The sequence below is a fragment of the Phaenicophaeus curvirostris genome, chromosome 13 (assembly GCF_032191515.1).
Source record: "Phaenicophaeus curvirostris isolate KB17595 chromosome 13, BPBGC_Pcur_1.0, whole genome shotgun sequence".
Taxonomy (NCBI): domain Eukaryota; kingdom Metazoa; phylum Chordata; class Aves; order Cuculiformes; family Cuculidae; genus Phaenicophaeus; species Phaenicophaeus curvirostris.
The window spans coordinates 12,043,859-12,062,611 of NC_091404.1; the positions used below are offsets into that span (position 1 = coordinate 12,043,859).

The window sequence follows — 18,753 nt, forward strand, 5'->3', positions numbered from 1 at the left end:
ACCTCCACAGCACGTGGGGAATGAGCATTTCACTCTTGCTGGTAGTTTGGTCCCACTTGGAACACCAGGGACCAAAAGGCTGCGCTGGCATCTGTGCTCCTTCTGCCACAAACAGGCAAGTGTGACTTTTGGTGCTGCCTGGAAGCCCTGGCAGAGCGTCCAGTGCGCCCAGGGGGTCCCAGTGGGCAAGCAGCCTGGTTGGGGGACTGGCAGGGATTTGTGCCATGGGCAGGCAGTAGCTCTTGGGTGGCATTTGGACTGGTGGAAGGGAGGTTGCTTGGGTTGTTCCCAGCACCCCAGGTGCCCGTGTCGCATGGGGGACCATGCACACCTCTGTGACACAGGGACTCCAGGTGCCTGCATTCCACAGGCAAGTGTGCTTGCATGCATCCCAGGAGACCCTGGAGCACGCGTGTCAAGTCATGCAACCCCAAGAGCATCTCCCCATCCCTGTGCCTGCGCTGTTTCCCCAGGCAAACACCTTCAGGTGACTCGAGGGCGAGGAGGCGTGTGGCTGGTGAGACATGCGTGTCTTCTGTCAACAAACAGAGAGATGCTGTCTCCTGAGTCTGCTGGTTTGGTGCAACATTTGTACACAGACGTGTAGAAAACCGAGTATGCGTGGGCTGGTGTGCCTCTAAATATAGACCTGGCTACCTGGGAAACACATTGCACTCGCAAGCCCACTCACTACAGCTCCTTGCCCTGCGCCCCGGGGAGTGAGCTGGCACAGGCAGCAGAGCTCAGAACAGGTTATAAAGAGATTATAAAGAAGTATAAATTAAGTCTCTGCTAGAAATGCCGGCAGCCCCAGGCTCAAAGCATCGAGCTCAAAGGCTCCCCCTGCTCCTTTGCTTTTTTTCTTTATTTAATGGGTTTGCCTTTATCCGGCACCAGCTTTACTGAGCCTCGGAGCATGGAAAGGGCTCCCAGAAAAGGCAGGGATGGAGGGGGACCCAGTGATGCTGTGTTTGTCACCTCTCATAAGCAGTTTCCTACATAGCTGTATGTATGCTTGGTAGGACGGTCCCTGCTGCCACGCAGACAAGCTCATGGGCCAGCTCTGTCATGGCCTGGGGGACCTTCTTGCTGAAAGAAATGCTCCAGGGTTTGCCACCTCTGTGTCAAGGTGGCTCTCATGCTGGACAGGCTGGCAGGGCAGAGCTGTGGGTCGCTGGAGTGAGTTCTGGGTCCAAACCACACACCCACTCCACCCAAGGGACTGTCATGCAGCCATGTGGGCTGAGGATGTTGCTGTTGCTTCTGCAGCCCTGCCTCCTCCCTTGGAATCCCTTCCCTCAGCCCTGCTCTGCTCTGCATGGTGTGGAGATAGCAGTCCTGAAAACCTCCAGCAAGTCATCAGCTGAGCAAATTGCTCTCTGTAAATCCAAAGTGAAAGTCCTGGGTTTCATGAGGGCCCAAAGGAAAGTGCTTGATTGGATTTTCAAGCCTCTTTCTGCAGCACTGAGAGAGAGGGGCTGACAGCCTCTGTGAATCTTCTTCACTGCCTGGGAGGGCACACAGACTCTGCCCCATCACCCGGTGTAAGCCCCCTCCTCCCCATGGGGCCAAGAGTGTTTGTCTCCAGTAGCACCAGAAAGCAAAATTAATGCAACACAAAGGTCTCCCAGGTTAAAATCAGGGAATGCAGGAGCTAAGTGGTTCAATCAGTGGCAGTTACTGAGCAGCAGAGAGCGGCCAGGCTGTAGTGAGGAACTGGTGCCACTCCGAGCCCCCATCACACAGCTGAAGTGTCACGCAAATAAGGGAGAAAAATGCTGCAAATTCTATTCCATCACTCCTTATCTCCGATTAATCCTCTTATGTTCATCTCATTCTACCCAGTGTTGACTGTCTTGTTTACTGTATTCTATAGTCCTCACAGAGATAAAAATCCCTCTGAGTCTGTAACGTCTTCCCCAGCCTTACCCTGGCTTGATGAGGGGGGCTCCTGCCTGCTGACACCAGAGGACACCGCAGAGGAGAGGACCAAGGTAATGTCCCCGTGCTCATTGCAGCAGACAGCAGCAGAGGAGAGGCTGGAAGCCAGTCTCTCCCAGGCCTTAGATTAGTGCCCAGCTGCTTGGGCATCCCTGAAGGGAAAGAAAAATACCATAAAATTCGTCCCATGCTGTGGCTTTGCAGCACGTGCTCAGTGCACTAGAGAGGAGATGGGCTTTCCTCTTGCCATCCCTCTGTCATCACGGGAAAATTTGTTAGAGCCCTGTGAGGGAAGCCCTGCCTGTCCAAGTCCCTCTCCTCTAGCTCAGGCTCTTTAGCTCAGCTCAGTTTTGCTGGCAGCTCCAGAGCAGTGGCTCCTTAGCTTGTATCAGAAACAGCGTGACCAGCAGGTCCAGGGAGGTTATTCTCCCTCTGTACTCGGCACTGGTGAGACCGCTCCTCGAATCCTGCGTTCAGTTCTGGGCCCCTCACCACAAGAAGGATGTTGAGGCTCTGGAACGAGTCCAGAGAAGAGCAACAAAGCTGGTGAAGGGGCTGGAGAACAAGAGGAACGACTGAGAGAGCTGGAGGTGTTTAGCCTGGAGAAGAGGAGGCTGAGGGGAGACCTCATTGCTCTCTACAACTACCTGAAAGGAGGTTGTAGAGAGGAGGGAGCTGGCCTCTTCTCCCAGGTGACAGGGGACAGGACGAGAGGGAATGGCCTCAAGCTCCACCAGGGGAGGTTTAGGCTGGACGTTAGGAAAAAATTCTTCACGGAAAGGGTCACTGGGCACTGGAACAGGCTGCCCAGGGAGGGGGTTGAGTCACCTTCCCTGGAAGTGTTTAAGGGATGGGTGGATGAGGTGCTAAGGGGCATGGTTTAGTGATTGATGGGAATGGTTGGACTTGATGATCCGGTGGGTCTCTTCCAACCTCGTTATTCTATGATTCTATGATTCCTCTTCCTGCTGCTGGGTGAGGCAGGAGCCCGAGCCTTCTGGGCCTGACTCTGTTGCTAAAGCATTTTGCTTTCATCTTCTTCTCAGCAAGGTGCTTCTCCAGCTGAGGAGAACAAAAGTCCCTTAAACAGCCAAAAATCGTAGGGAAAATGGTGGGAGCCCCCAGGTAAAAACAATTCGTGTTTTGAGAACGGTGTCTGTAGCAGTGCAGAAACCCACACGAATACAAGTGACAGGGGACAGGACGAGAGGGAATGGCCTCAAGCTCCACCAGGGGAGGTTCAGGCTGGACATTAGGAAAAATTTTTCACGGAAGCGGTCATTGGGCACTGGCAGAGGCTGCCCAGGGAGGGGCTTGAGTCACCTTCCCTGGAGGTGTTTAAGGGACAGGTGGATGAGGCACTGAGGGACATGGTTTAGTGATTGATGGGAGTGGTTGGACTCGATGATCCAGTGGGTCTTTTCCAACCTGGTGATTCTATGATTCTATAATACGGCAGCTTGCCGTCTCTGGGGGGCATTCAGACAGGTTGCACAGCACCCCAGCCTGTCCCCAGTTTCTGTGGGCATGGCCAGGCTGTGCGTCTGGACACCTTGAAGATCTTCATCATCTCACACTCAGCATCCTTTGCTCCTGCAGGTACCCAATGCCTCCCAGCACCCTTGCTGAGCGCCTGCTCTGGAGACCTGCTGCCTCCTGAAGGCTTGGACACGTGCAAACGGGATCCCATCACTGCAATGTTCACACACGCCTTGGGGAGCCCACGCCAGCAGCCTGACACACACAGGTGGGTACGAGCCTCATTGGTGTGTCCGAGAGGCAGGCTCAGATCCTCTCTCTCGCTGTGTGTAGAGAGAGAAGGCTCATCCCAGTCAGGCTTTGGCAAACTATAGCATGGGAAGTTTGGAGACCTCTGGCTTTAGTATAGTTAGAAATCGCTTTTCAAACCCAGTTGAATTTACAGCCTCCCCAGCATCCTGCGGCAGTGAGCTCCAGGGATTAATTGGCTCTTGGACGGCAAAGTCCTTCCTTTTAAATGTCTTAAACTTTCTTTTTCTGGTGCCCTCCAATTCTGTGTGGTGCTGGCTCCCTGCCCCATGTCAGGCTGGTGTTAGGGACCCCATTACAGTCCCTTGTCTTCTCCTTTCCAGGCTGGAGAGCCCATGTCTTAGATTGGGGAGATGATGTTTGTGAGTGTTTGCAGAAAGTCTGATCCAAGCTAGGCTTCAGATTCCCAGTGGTGCTTCTGGCCATGTCTCACAGGGCTTGTTTCAGGACAGTTTCTCCCTGTGCAGAAGCTGTTTCTTCTGTTGACCTGAGTGTGTCTGGAGGTTGGGGTGCAGGGTCTTTGTTAGCCATGCTCACATTATATTTTCTGTTAACAAGCAGCATTACTTTGGGAATGGACTCTCTCACCCTCCAAGATGCAGCACTGAGTGCCACGTGAGACTGGTCCCACTCCCTGCCAGGGGCCGCAGAGCCCCTCTCCATCCCTCTCTGCCAACCCCCAGCGTATCACAGGTCCTGGGATTTCCACCTCCCCCCGTCCCTCCTTGTGCCTTTGTCTGTGTTTATCTTTAGCTGAGATGCCAGGACTGTTTTAAAAGCTGCAGGCTGAGCAGCAGAGAGCTGCGGCTGCTGCCTGGAGCCAGGCTGCGGCTGCCTTATTATTTACAGCTGCCTTTGGCTGCTCACTGGCTACTCCATCAGCTCATCTCCAACTGTGCTGAGGGACACTGTTCACCGTCTGCTTGTTCCTGCACTGAAAGCACAGAGTATTTTTGCCCTCAAACAGTTGCCATCTGACACCTGACCTCTGTACCTGCAGCGTACCTGCCAGCTCAGGACAGACCCAGTGCCAGCAGCAAATCTAACCCTTGCTGACCCATTTGAAGAGCTCCGCTGATTTTAAATTGCTTCCCAATATTGACAGCAAATCTGAGCTGGAGCACATTGTTTAAAGTCCTGGGCTGTATGTCAAAGCTATAAACAAGCTGCAGTTCTCCAGGCTGGGTCCGTGAAGGACTCCAGCCATGAAGGCTTGGGTTGTTCTGCTGCCTGTAACATCAGCCTCAGTCAGGCTGACAGTCCTCTGTCCAGCCCTCCTCACTGCTGCCAGCTGTTAACAGCTGCCGAAGCAAGGGGAGCTGATGCCAGGCCATCAAACAGCACCTCCGCATGCACTGCATATCTGAGCAGCTTCATGGTGGTCTGGAAGTACAGCATCTGTTTGCCCTTGCAGGGGATGTCTGATATGTTAACACGGTCCAAACGGCATCTTCCAAGGTGACCGAATGCTTGCTGGGGGCAGACGTGCAGGGCTGATGGAGCAGAGAAGCACATCACGGTGGATCCCTTGGTGGCCAGCCATACCCACTCTGCTTTTGTCCCCACCATTGGTTCACACGTGCCTCGGTAGCCCTGCAGACTCCATCTGCGATGGAAACCAGTGTGCAAGGCAGGAACCACCATATGCTCCCCATAAAAACATTTCTTGGCCTATTCCCCAGCATTTCCTGCCTCTGCCACACGTGCTCAGGATCCCACATGCCTTGCAAGCCGTTCACCAACTGCAGCCCAGCAGATGGAGGAGCCGGGCCCGATTTTGCAGCAGGAGAGGCAGGAATCCACAGGCTCTGTTTGTTCTTGGGCTGCTCATGGTAGCAGAGGAAGGGGAACAAGAGCTGACACCCATCCCTGCAGCACCAGGTGTGCAAAGTGCCCCTCCACAAAAGGTTTGAGACCTTTTCATACCCACTTCTTGTTTTGGGGCGCAGCTGTAAGTCCTTCTTCAGCTGCTAAAAGTGTTTCCACCTGGTGCCATGCTGTTTAAAGGCAGTTGGAAATGGTGCAGGTGTCCTGGGTAGATGAAGATCATCAGCTGGTGTTGGTTTGTTCTGATGGCTTTTCCCCACTGGCAGAGATGGTCAGTCAGCACTAAAAGCTAAGGGAGAAAACCAGTCCTAAGAGACAGCAGAGATTTATTGCAGCAGGAAATTAAAAATGTATGCATCAGCTTTTGGAGTAACACATGCTCTGCCTTTATCTGTCTGGGGGAGAATGAATGCTCTGGATTCAGCCCTGCTCTGTAGTGTGGAGGTGTGAAGGTGCTCAGGAAGCAGAAGACGCATCCCTTGGTGGTGTATCATGATAGGGAGTGACCAGACAGAGCTGATGTCTCTCTTATCTTGGGCAGCAGAGCATGACTGGATTGGTGTCGGAGCCCTGAGCACAGAAGATAAGTGTCCAAACCCCAGGAGAGGGGAACATCTTCATGCTGTGTCGGTCAAGACACTGCGAAGGGCCAGGTGACGAGCAGACGTCCTCCCACAGGGGCTTGTCTCTGGGGGACTCCTGCTGCTGATAGGCACGGGGTGGGGGGTCTCCTGGTGAGTCCTTTTGCCTTGTGCTTAGCTGTTTTCCAGTGTCCTTTTGTCTTGGTGGCATTGTGCTGTGGCAGTCCCTGGGGACACGAGGGGATGTGGTGCAGCCTCTTGGGCTGGGGGTGGGCAGCAGGCAGGCAGGGACGTAGGCAGAGGGGGGACATGGGCATGGATGGCCATCTGCTTGCTGGTGGCAAGCGTTCTCCGAGCCGCGTGGCCCAGATCACTGGCCACTGAGCCTGGGATGGGGCTGTACTTTGGATGCTGCTGATGGGGCAGAGATGCTGAGCTCCACGGGTTGTTTTATAGCCCAATTCCCCTCTGTGAGAGTGGGGCCGAGAGATTTGCATCCCAGCATATTTCTTTGCCCTGGAATTAGAAGAAAAAAAACACAAACAACAGGCTTCAGGGAAGTGATGGCACCTGCAGTCCTGGGGTGCAGCCAAGCTGTAATTACCAGTGTTAGGAAGTCCATTACCTGCTGCTGTAGGTGGTTTTCTCCAACCTCTTGCTCTGGTCCAGGACAAGCACATGTCGTGCCCGTGCCCAGCATCGGGGAGCTGCCATGGGAAAGATGGTCAGAGCCCCAGTCCGGTGAAGGCACGTATCTGCTGCCGAGCACATTACTGTTTCTCCAGGAGTGGATAAGTCCTGCTTACGAGGACACTGGTCCTCTTTTATTTAATTTCCTGGTAATGCTTCTGCAGCATCGAAGCCTTATCAGGAGAGGAGCAGCTTAAGAGCCTGGTAAAGGAGTTTTATTGTCAGTATCCAGCTCTTTATTCCCCTCTTCCCTTTAACGCTGGATGACAGACTGATTATGGCTGCAATGAGATGTGCTTTTTTTCCCCCCCCCCCTTTGTCCGTTTAAGCTACAAAGATTCCCCCAGTAACTTTTCTGATGGTAATTCAGCAATATGAGAGGTCATTCAGTCATCGGAGGGTCCTGGCTTGAATGCAGGCTCTCTGGGGAGGAACAGGGGTGAGACCCACTCAAATTGCACACAGGACAGATCTGGGAACACAACAGCTTTAACTGGGCAGCTCTAGTTTGGGACTCGTCATCTACGTAGCTGTGACTTTGTGAGCAAACCCCTGCCTCAGTTTTCCCAGAGCAGTCGTGCTAAGCCCAGTTACATCTCTGAAGCATCCCGGTGCTTTGAGCCTTGCAATTCATCCTCACGTTCATGCACTGCAGGGACTTCTTGGGTGGAGGGGCTGGACTTCCTATGAATTGTCCGTGGGGAACAAAAGGTGGGGATCTCTTCTGGGAACCCAGCAGCTCTGCTGTCTCTTGGCAGCCAGCTCCATCTCTGCAAACAGCAAGCATTCTCCCTGGCCATTCCAGGCGTGCAGAGATGCAGCACTACGTTCAGTCCCCTTTTCAGCTGCAGACAATAGCATTGGATAACGTTCATTTGAGAAAATTGGTTGAATCATGTGATTTTTTTTTTTTTGTGGTTGTTGCGCTGTTGTTCTTTTAAATGCTCCTGGGAGTAGCAGAGCAGCTAATGAGGCAGCACATAGCCAGCCACAGGGGAGACCATCTCCCATGTGCTTCCCTGCAGCTGCACTCTCGTGGCAGTGGAGCCAGCCCTACACCCCTGCTGGGACCACTGATGGGTGCGGGACTCCCCCCAAACCTCACAAGATGCCAGCACCGTTCTGCTCCATTGCATTTCTTTTCTCTGGGTCTTATGTTTTCTCCTCCAGCCACATGCTGCTGCATGAGGGAGGGGAAAGCCACAAGCACCTGTGCAGCTGGGCACCTGGGATGGGTCAGGTGGAGCCGGTGGTGGTGACAGCTCATCCGCAGCCGGCACAGTATCCCTGACACTGGATGGAGGTGCCCGGAGCCCTCCTGGCTCCCATGGGAGATGAAGCAGAAGGGACAGGGCTAGATCCTGCTGCATGTTGGGACGGGTCTCCTGGAGATGAGGGCCAGCGCAGGGCTGTCATTCCTGGCAGCGATGTGCTCAAGCCTGAAGCTGCACATGTGCTGGCGCAGAGCTGCAAAAAGCTCCTATCCTTTTTCAGCCTCATGTGCTGTCCCTCTTGGCTCTGCAGCGGGTGCCAACATGCAGTGCTGGGAGCGGCCGGGGGCTGTCGGAAATGCAGACAGATTGCATTAGATGGACGACGCGCCAAATACTAATAAAGAGACAGAACAATTGATGTGTTGCCCAAAGGCCAGGAAGGATCTTTTTTAAGCAGGCTAAATAGTCTGGACAGGAACAAGCAATAAGCAGCACTGAAACAGCAGCGCGTTCATCACTTTGTTTTTCTGGTCGCAGCCATGCACGTTGCCATCTGTGCTGTGCTCTGCTGCCGTCCTGATGGTGCTGGGATTGCTCCCTGATACTGGGCTCGCAGCCCTGCTGAGCAGCCCGGAGCCATCGCTGGGCATGGAGGGCAGATTTAGCATGACCTTGCCCCGGGCTGGGTCTTCCTGGCTTCTGGTGTCAGTGCTTTGAGGAGTCCCAGGGCTGGTGGCAGAGACTCGGTCACAGTGCCAGCAGCCATGGCTGAGCCTGCCTTAATCCCACTGTTTAGACTGGCTGAACTTGTTTCCACTTCTTTGTGGACGATACTAAGCTGGGTGGAAGCGTGGATCTGCTGGAGGGCAGGGAGGCTCCAAAGGGATCTGAACAGGCTGGACCACTGGGATGAGACCAACAGCAGGAGGTTTAACAAGGCCAAGTGTCAGGTCCTGCACTTGGGGCACAACAACCCTGTGCAGCTACAGACTAGGAGAAGTCTGGCTGGAAAGCTGCCTGGAGGAGAGGGACCTGGGGGTGTTGGTTGACAGCGACTGAACATGAGCCAGCAGTGGCCCAGGTGGCCAAGAAGGCCAATGGCATCTTGGCTTGGATCAGAAACAGCGTGACCAGCAGGTCCAGGGAGGTTATTCTCCCTCTGTACTCCGCACTGGTGAGACCGCTCCTCGAATCCTGTGTTAAGTTCTGGGCCCCTCACCACAAGAAGGATGTTGAGGCTCTGGAGCGAGTCCAGAGAAGAGCAATGAAGCCGGTGAAGTCTTAGGAGGAGTGGCTGAGAGAGCTGGAGTTGTTTAGCCTGGAGGAGGCTGAGGGGAGACCTCATTGCTCTCTACAACTACCTGAAAGGAGGTTGTGGAGAGGAGGGAGCTGGGCTCTTCTCCCCAGTGACAGGGGACAGGACGAGAGGGAATGGCCTCAAGCTCCACCAGGGGAGGTTCAGGCTGGACATTAGGAAAAAATTTTTCACGGAAAGGGTCATTGGGCACTGGCAGAGGCTGCCCAGGGAGGTGGTTGAGTCACCTTCCCTGGAAGTGTTTAAGGGCCAGGTGGACGAGGTGCTGAGGGACATGGTTTAGTGTTTGATAGGAATGGCGGAACTCGATGATTTGGTGGGTTTTTTCCAACCTGGTGGTTCTATGATTCTATGAATGTCCACCCTTGCGTGAGGGCAGGCGCTGAGCAGCGCTGCTCTGCAAGGGAGGACAGCGGGAGGGCTGTGGATGTCCCAGCGAGCTGTTGGGATCCACAGTGGCGGCAGCACCACAGGAGGAAGCTGGAGTGGGGCTGCCCTCCAGGCCACAGAGGCTTTGGGGTGAGCAAGGAGGGTGGCTGTGATGGTTTGCATTACAGCCTGGCCCTCCGCTCTGCAGTGCAGCCATGTGATGCCGGAAGAGCGCGGTGGCGATGATATGGAATGTGGGCAGCTGCCTTCGGACACGCTCCGACAGGTGACGGTCCAGCGCCACCCCCACTACGGATTCGGCTTCGTGGCCGGCAGCGAGAGGCCAGTGGTGGTGCGCTCAGTGGCAGCAGGTAGGGAGGTTGTCCCTGGACACGGCTGCAAGGTGCCAGGAAGCACCTTCCCCTGGGCTCCTGTCCTCTTCTGTCCCCTCTGGCGGGCCTGCGGGGTGCCCTCCACAGACACATACATGGGCAAATGCTTTGGAGGTGCTTGGGACCCTCCTGCTTCTCCCCCACCCCACAGCCCTGGGATGCCTGGGCTGGCCCTGACCCTCTGTCCTGGCAGGCGGCCCCTCTGAGGATAAACTCCTGCCAGGAGACCAGATCTTGGCCATCAATGACGAGGACGTGAGTGAAGCCCCCAGGGAGAGATTCATTGAGCTCATCAGGTAAGGACACCTCTCATCCCTCATCACCTTCAGGGAGGGGGCTCTTGTCAGGCTACTGTGCCCCAACTGGAGCCTTGGGAAGCTGATGCACATCACCAGACTCCACTGTCACCTGTGGTTACTGCTGGAATGGGGAAGCCTCAACCCGAGCAGGGGAAGCTCCTTGGAGCAAGTGCCATACACGTTCCTGGCTGGCGCAGGGATGTGTAGCACTGGGAGAGCACCCACAACTGTTACCAAGCACCCAAAAGAGCCCACAAAAGTGCTGGCCATCAACAGGCTGGGGAGGGTGGGATGTGTTCTCTCAACAGCCAAATCGTATGTGTTGAGGTCCACCACCGTGAGGTCCCATCCACCTTCATTTCTCCTTTTTGTCACAGGAAGGCCAAAGACTTCATCATCCTCACGGTCCTGCACACCCATCAGGTGAGACCAGTGGGGCTACAGCCAGCCCTAGGGGAGCCAGGACAGGGATTAAAAGCCCTTTGGGAGACCAAAGTGGGGTCCCTGGAGGCCCCAGGGACCTCCCCAGCAGCTCAGCTGAGGCATTGGAATGGTGTCCCACTACCCCAAGGCTCTTCCGAGCTGTCAGGTTTGAGAGCTGCCGCAGGCTCGCAGGGTCAGTATGGGCACACAGCCATCTCCTTGTCCTCATCACTGCCTCCTCACAGGAGAGGGGGAGGAAAATGTCCCTAAATCCATACAGTTTGGTGGTGTTGGTGCACTGGGGCTCAGCACCTGTGGCACTGGAGCAGATGGAGCTGTGGTGGCAAGGCAGCGGCGGTGGCAAAGCATCATTTCTGCTCTACTGAGCCCTTTGATGCCAGTGAAGGTGATAAATGTGAGAGTTCTTCTCTGCTTCTCTCAGGGAAGGAGATGCCACTGCCCAGCACAGTTCCATCAGTAGGGCATATGCTCAGCTCCAAATTGGCTTTTTTTTTCCTCCTATCCTGGATGGCCACCAGCCAGGAGGAGCTGCTTAACTGACACCAGCACCCTCAGATGCTCAGAGCTCTGCAGCGCAACTACCTCTGTGCCGGAGTACGTGCAGGCAGAGGCTCCCTGGTGCCCAGCACTGCCACCAGAACGTCTCACAGGGCTGCCCGAGGTCCTGCCATCTCCCAGCCACCTGGCTTCTCTTTGCAGCTGCAGACCCAGATGGAGGGGCTCACCTCTCCCACCAGAACCAGTGAGCAAGCCCTGGCTCGTGTCTGCTGGTTCTCAGCCTGCACAGGGGTGTCAGACACATGTTCCTGCTGAGGGTGCAGCCTGCCCCGTCACACTGAGGGTTGGTGTGACTTGAAGGGGCTGCTGCTCATGGTTCTGACCCTGCCTGCAGTGCTGTGTGACCACAGCAAAGGTGACTCACTTCTCCCCCACTCTTTCATGCCCGCTCCCCATCATCACGCTGGCTTCGGAGAGGCTTTCTCTGAGCCCCATGTCTGGCTCTCCCCATGCCATGGCTCCCAGGGCAGGCAGGTGATTTACGCGGTGCTCTCTTTCCAGTCTCCCAAATCTGCTTTCATCAGCGCAGCCAAGAAGGCGAAGCTAAGGTCCAACCCGGCGAAGGTCCGATTTTCAGAGCAGGTGACAGTCGGTGAGACGGACCCAGTAAGTCCTGCCCTGCCTTCCTCTGTGATTCACCATCCCCAGTGCTGAGGCACACGAGGTGGCCAAAGGCTGCAGGGCTTCTCTCCCCTGATTTGGGCTCCTGTGACCTGGGCAGCCCCTCCAGGCAGATGCCCTTGGGTGCACTCAGGGTGTTGGGGCAGTGCTGGGGGGGACATGTTGTGGTCCTCCTCAGTCCCTCCATCTGGATGGAGCCCCAGAAATTGTCTTTGGAAATCTAGTCCCACCGAGGTCTGGCACCTGGGCAGTGCCAGCACCTGCCCTAAGGAGGGGCTGTGGCTTCCAACCTCGTGCCAGAGGCTTCCCAGAAGCGCGGGTGCACGGGACAGGGTGACTAGGGCACAGCTGCGTGACAGTAGAAGCTGTTATGCTGCAGTAGCGTTCCAGCCCAGTGCCATTATCTCTTAATTGCAGAAAGGTTTTATTAAGCAGCATGCAAAAAAAAAAAAACAAACACCAAAAACAAAACTGAAAAAAAAACCTTGTAAAGCGCTTCTAGCAAATTCTATTTTTAAGCAAAATCAATTAAGTAATTATCTGATTTAAACGCTTCTTGCTAAATAAAATCAGCCTTCACCCAACTTCCCACACAGGGCATGTGCAAGGTTGAGTTGGGTTAGGCTTGGATTATGGGTCAGGAAAGGGGGATCAGCTCTGAACCAGCTGCCTCCCCTCTGGGACAGCAGCTGGGGAGTGGGACAGGCTGCCCGGCATGGGCACGGCTCTGCCGGGTGCTGGACAGAGTGAGGGAGATGCTCTGTTCCCGCTGCGGCTGCTGGGAGCTGGGGAAGTGAATTTGTCAGGCAGCTCTGAATTGCTCTAGCTCTGCGCATCTCAATGCTTCAGCAGAGACACTGGATTTTCAAGGGAAATGTGCCTCTTGGCGCATCAGCCCAGGGAAGTGGAGGATGACCGTAACTGCTCCATCACTGACACTCAGTCTCTCTCTCCACCCTCCCTCCGTCTCTCCGTGCCCCTCGTCCTGCTCGCCTCCCTTGTTGCCGGCCCCGTGTGCCAGGACATGTTGAAGAAAGAAGCTCTCCTCCTCATCCCCAACGTGCTGAAGGTTTTCCTGGAGAACGGGCAGATCAAATCCTTCACATTCGATGGCCGAACCACCGTGAAGGTGGGTCTCTCTGCTTCCCCCATGGCGCTGAGAGGCTTCTCTCCTCCCGCCTGCCCAATCTGTTTTTCCTTGTCTCCTGCTTCCTTGCACAAACGACGCAGCAGCGCTTGGCTGCCTGCAGACTGCCACTGCGTGATAGATAGCCCCTCCACCTCTTCGGGCCACACGGTTTGCAGCTGGCAGGGATGGGTTTTTACTGTCTTTCTCCCACTCTACGTTTCTCCTCACTGTGAGCCTGCCTTCCAGCCAGGGGGAAAGCTCTTGCAAGTCACCCTGCCAAGAGCCAGCTCCCCACAGCCCCCCCGAAAGCACTGAGGTGTTCCCCAAGGTGCTGGAGGTCTGGCTGCTGGTCGCCTGCTGCTGCAATGTCATTTTGCTCAGCAGTGGCTGGGTACCATCCCGCAGACCCTTTCAGCACTGCAGAGCCTCATCCCGCGCTGCTGTGCCCCCAGGTGCCAGGGAGGAGGGGGCATTTCAGCCAGTGCCTCACACCCAAGCCTGTCCGTGCCCTTTGTAGGACGTGATGGTGACGCTGCAGGACCGCCTGTCTCTGAGGCACATCGAGCACTTTGCCCTAGTCCTGGAATATTCCAGCCCAGAGCGGAGCCACCGGTTCCTGGTGCTCCAGGACAAGCAGCCGCTGGCCCACGTAAGCTGCTGGGCGTAGGAGGGCGTTGGGGTGGCTGGGGCACAGGGGAGGCTCTTCTCCCACCAGCACGGGGCTTGGCTGCGGTTGTGCCATGGAGTGGTGTAGCCTCTCCTTGGCTCTCGCGTGGTCCTGCGGTCTCAGGGGTGCAGAGAGAGAAATGGTCAGGGGTTTGCATGTCTCACCCTGACAACAGTGTGGAAATGCTCTGTGCTCCAGCCTGGGCAGCTGCAGACAGCGTTCATCAACATCCCGGGCCTGTCTGGAGACCCAGGAGGCTGGTGCTGCACCAGGACTAGGGGTAAAATTGGGATCGTAGAGGAAGCATTAGCCTTGGTAGCATAAACTGCTGCAGCACCAGGCAAAGCTGTCGCACCAAAGAAGGTTGGGCTGTTCCTGGGATGAAAGGATCAGGTGGTGTGTGGAGAAGAGAAATCAAATTCCCCTCCTGGGAGGAGAAGAGAGGGTCTCCTGCTCTGCAGGCAAATGTGCAGCTACTGGGCTCACTACTTCCCTCTGCTCCTGCCACAGGTTGTGCAGAGGACACACTACCATGGCATGAAATGCCTCTTCCGTGTGAGCTTCTTCCCCAAGGACCCAGTGGAGCTGCTGCGCCGGGATCCTGCAGCATTCGAGTACCTGTACATCCAGGTAGGGAACTCACCCCTAGGAACTGGGAGCTGATGATGCTTGCGACCCATGTGGAGCCATCCCTTCCTCAGGTGGCAGGTCCCTGTCCCCATGGCTGTCTGAGGACACCTCTCCTCCCTCTTGCAGAGCCGCAACGATGTGATCAGAGAGCGCTTTGGCACAGACCCCAAGCCGGAGATGCTGCTGGGGCTGGCTGCCCTCCACATCTACATCACCGTCTCGGCCACCCGCCCCAGCCAGAAGATCTCTCTCAAGAACGTGGAGTGAGTCCTCCTCCCTCTCTCCATGCTGCCATGTCCCCTCCCCGTGCCCCTGCTCACAGCTCCTACATCACTCAGCTGCTCCCAGCCACGTTTTGGGGTGCTGAGTGTGAGATGCCCCCCTGGAGCTGGCAGGAGTGGCAGGCAGCCCCTGGTCCCACCACGGGGCCATGTGAGACCCCTGCATACTGACATCCAGCCATGTGTAGCAGCCTTCCTGGGGCTGGGATATTTGTTGGAAGCCCAGGCTCATTTCCATGGGAACCTGGGCAGGCACAGTGCCTTCTCCTTGCCTTGGATGCCAGGTGGAACCTGGCATCCAAGGCAAGGAGAAGGCACTGTGCCTGCGTAATCTCAGCCCATCACCAAGTCGTGCAGCCTCAGCTCTCCTGCAGCTCCCGGTTGGTCTTCAAGCCCACACAGAGTCAGTCTGTCCGTGCAGACTGGCCTTGCTCAGTGTGCACAGGGAGGAAGAGGGGAGGTGGCATCCCAGGAGGACCCCAAAAGAAGTTTGGAGATTTTCCCAGCATCCATTAAACTTACATGAAGGCGAGTGGGAGTTGGGCTCATCTGCAGAGCCTGGAACCACTGCACTCCCTAGCCCAGTGCTGGTGGCTGTAACACCATCCAGGGGTCCCATCTACTTGGGGACCCAGTCTGGGGGGGCTGCAGCTGAGATCAAAGAAGTGCTGGTGCAGCTTCAGCTCCCTCTGATGGCAAAAGGATGCTCTCGGGCATCATCCCTGGTTTCTGGCCCTCTGTGCCCATCAGCAGGGTCTCTGGCCTGGTGGCTCAGGCAAACTTCCCTCCCCGCAGGAAGGAGTGGGGCCTGGAGCCCTTCTTGCCCCCATCCCTCCTGCAGCTCATCAAAGAGAAGAGCCTCCGGAAATCCCTCTCGCAGCAGCTCAAAGCCCACCAGAACCAACCCGGTGGCACCAAGGTGGGTCCCACATGCACAGTCACAGCTCAGGGCTGGTGGGTGGCTGTGTGCCCCCCACCCCAGCCGTCCTCTTGTCCTTGGCTGCTCAGGGACTCCTGCTTAAATCCTCTTGGATGGGAGATAAATCCCAGGGTGACAGCCAGGCAGTTACTCCCTCTCCTGAACCCACTTCCAAGAGCTGATCTGGAGTTTGGGACTGCAGTGAGGATCAGTGGGGTGAGATCAGCCGAGAGCCAGCTCTCAGCTTGGCCAGAGCAGCACACATCAGTTAAGTCTGTGTTTATCATTATGTCTGGTTCTGGGCTTGGAACGCTCTGGAGGAGGCTGCTGAGCTACTGCCTTGGTCCCTGCAGCTGTCAGAGCTCCCTAGGGGTCCGTCAGGAGAGTTATAAATCTCAGGGGGAATTATACATCCCCCAAGGGGATTATACATCAAGCATCCAGGCTGCTCCCTGGCAGTGCCTCTGCTCTGAGTTACCTCCCAGCATCTGCCCAGGATGACAGGGGACTGGAGACCCTTTCCACCCCATGTCAAGCCCCCGGGCTCACTGCTAGCACAGCCCATGCCCCAGGCTGCCTCTCAACACACTGTGCACCCCTGCTTGGGAGCTCCTGAGTTCGCGCCAGCCTCTTGCATTTCTCTGCCCCTGTGCTGGTGGTGATCACCCACGTGATGTGTTTTGTCAGGTCTCCACGGCGCAGGCGAAGCTGCAGTACCTGCGGATCCTGAACGAGCTGCCCACCTTTGCTGGAGTCCTCTTCAACACAGTGGGACTGGTACGGTAATTCAAAATGAGCTGGGAAGTGCTTAGCACTGGTCCTGAGTGTGAACTGGAGGGGAGAGCCGGCGCAGACGTGGCTCCCACAGAAATTGCATCCCTTGATCTCTTGCTCTGCCCTGCTGGAGTCCAAGCCCATCCAGAAAAGCCTTCAGAGCCTCTCTGCTGAAATTAGGTCAGATCATCAGCTTTGCAGGGTCAGGGTTGGCTCTGTTCTCGCCGGCCTTTTGGGCGATGAGATGACCTGCTCAAAGAATTTGGAGTAGTTTCAGACACACGGTTAAAGCTCAGTCCTGCCCTGGCAGCATCCTCCCACCCGTCTTGGAAGAGGGCCACCCTTGGCACCACCAGGATGTTTTCTGCTTGTCCTCTTGGAGAATTGCCTGACTGGCCTTACCATCTCCACCAGCAGTGGTCCAGCCTGACCGCTGCTTGCAGCTCTCAGGATGCTGCCACCACATCCCACTTCTCCCTCATCTCCATCAGAGACACCCCCACCCCTCACCCAAGCCACCTCACTTTCTCCATGACAGGAGGAAAGCCACCAAGCCAAACAGCAGCCCAGTGGACCTGCTAAGGCTCCCTGCTGCCTGGCTCACCTCTCCATCTCTCTCGCTCCACCTCCCATGCAGGGTTCTCCATGTAAGTGACACCTTTCTGCCATCCTTCCCTTTACCCTCATCCAAGGTCTCAGCACTTCCCTGGATTCCCTTGCTTTGCATCCGGGGTTCCATCTCTTGCAGCCTTTGAGCTGCTCTGCTTCCACCACACCTCAGAGCTCCTCGCCTCGCAGCTCAACGGGCAGAAGGCAGAACCAGATGGTGTCTGGTCAGTGCTTGGCTGAGCACTCAGAGCCTGTCTCTGACACTTGACTGGCCGTGTAGCATTGGGCCACTCACCTCTGGCATGGGTGCCTGGCTTTTTTTTTCATCTCAGACACCACAGCAATGACTCTGAGGCAGCCTAGGAGCTGAAACATGTGTAAGTGGTAGAAAGTAATCTTATTGTCTTCTATCCTGCTTCTCCTCACCTCCAGGTCTGGCTTGAAGCGTCCTTCCTGGGAAGACCAGAGCAAGATATTTTTTTTTTCATTCAAGGTTTCAGTCTTTTTTCTTTCCTAAAATGCATTCACTCCTTTCTCTGATTCCTTCTCTCAGAGGCAATGTCAGATCAAGCAGATTTGTGACACGCTTTTACTTTTCTGTAGTGGCACCAGCAGGTCTGAATATTTCATGTGGACCATCAGTTCAGTGCTTTATTTTTAAATAGCCTTGGTATCCAGCACACCATTCCCAGGTTTGCAGAGAGGCTGGGGGGAGGGAGGAGGAGGGGTGTCATAGCACCAGCTTCACCTGCTGCTCTGCAAAAGCCACCCAGGAGCTGTCTGAGCTGCCGACATCGAGCCTTGGCTCCACGGGGAGAGCCAGGTGCAACCTGTGCAGCCCCAACGGGTATTTATTCACCTAGTCTCTCTGTCTCTCTTTCTCCATGTGCTCATGCAACCAAGGATGAGAAGCAGCCAGCCACCACGCTTCTGGTGGGACCCCGGCACGGCATCAGCCACGTCATCGACCTGAAGACCAACCTCACAACTGTGCTGTCGGAGTTCAGCAAGGTCAGCAAGATCCAGCTCTTCAGGGAGAACCATGGGGTGGCCCGGGTGGAGACGAGCATACTGGATGCCAAGGTAGGCACGGCTGCTATGGGGTCGGGCGTTGGGAAGGGGAGGCAGTGTGGAGGCTGTGGTTTGGGGTTCAGGACACAAGTGCATGTTGTATGTCTGCTTGGGGATTTCTACGGACTCAGATCCATTTCTTGTGGATCCAATGGAGGGCAGGGAGGCTCCAAAGGGATCTGAACAGGCTGGACCACTGGGATGAGACCAACGGCAGGAGGTTTAACAAGGCCAAGTGTCAGGTCCTGCACTTGGGGCACAACAACCCTATGCAGTGCTACAGACTAGGAGAAGTCTGTCTAGAAAGCTGCCTGGAGGAGAGGGACCTGGGGGTGTTGGTTGACAGCGACTGAACATGAGCCAGCAGTGGCCCAGGTGGCCAAGAAGGCCAATGGCATCTTGGCTTGGATCAGAAACGGTGTGACCAGCAGGTCCAGGGAGGTTATTCTCCCTCTGTACTCGGCACTGGTGAGACCGCTCCTCGAATCCTGTGTTCAGTTCTGGGCCCCTCACCACAAGAAGGATGTTGAGGTACTGGAGCGAGTCCAGAGAAGAGCAACAAAGCTGGTGAGGGGGCTGGAGAACAAGCCTTATGAGGAACGGCTGAGAGAGCTGGGGGTGTTTAGCCTGGAGA

The 18,753-nt window shown here is 55.7% G+C and overlaps 1 protein-coding gene across 4 annotated transcripts in view; it reads left to right on the forward strand.

Moving 5' to 3' along the window:
• FRMPD3 (FERM and PDZ domain containing 3) overlaps positions 1 to 18,753 on the forward strand; it is a 55,340-nt gene that overhangs the window by 14,806 nt on the left and 21,781 nt on the right. Inside the window, exons 2-14 of one of the 4 annotated variants that reach the window (XM_069867499.1) lie at positions 1,877 to 1,994; positions 3,541 to 3,688; positions 9,939 to 10,096; positions 10,311 to 10,413; positions 10,794 to 10,839; positions 11,920 to 12,024; positions 13,061 to 13,168; positions 13,686 to 13,817; positions 14,346 to 14,465; positions 14,592 to 14,728; positions 15,542 to 15,665; positions 16,353 to 16,442; positions 17,952 to 18,131. In XM_069867499.1, coding sequence (XP_069723600.1) covers positions 3,639 to 3,688; positions 9,939 to 10,096; positions 10,311 to 10,413; positions 10,794 to 10,839; positions 11,920 to 12,024; positions 13,061 to 13,168; positions 13,686 to 13,817; positions 14,346 to 14,465; positions 14,592 to 14,728; positions 15,542 to 15,665; positions 16,353 to 16,442; positions 17,952 to 18,131 — 1,353 coding nt within the window. In that variant the 5' untranslated portion in view covers positions 1,877 to 1,994; positions 3,541 to 3,638. Of the gene's footprint in view, positions 1 to 1,876; positions 1,995 to 3,540; positions 3,689 to 4,752; positions 4,757 to 9,933; positions 10,097 to 10,310; positions 10,414 to 10,793; positions 10,840 to 11,919; positions 12,025 to 13,060; positions 13,169 to 13,685; positions 13,818 to 14,345; positions 14,466 to 14,591; positions 14,729 to 15,541; positions 15,666 to 16,352; positions 16,443 to 17,951; positions 18,132 to 18,753 lie in introns of those variants that run through there. The other 3 variants (XM_069867501.1, XM_069867500.1, XM_069867502.1) reach the window with 3 other exon arrangements.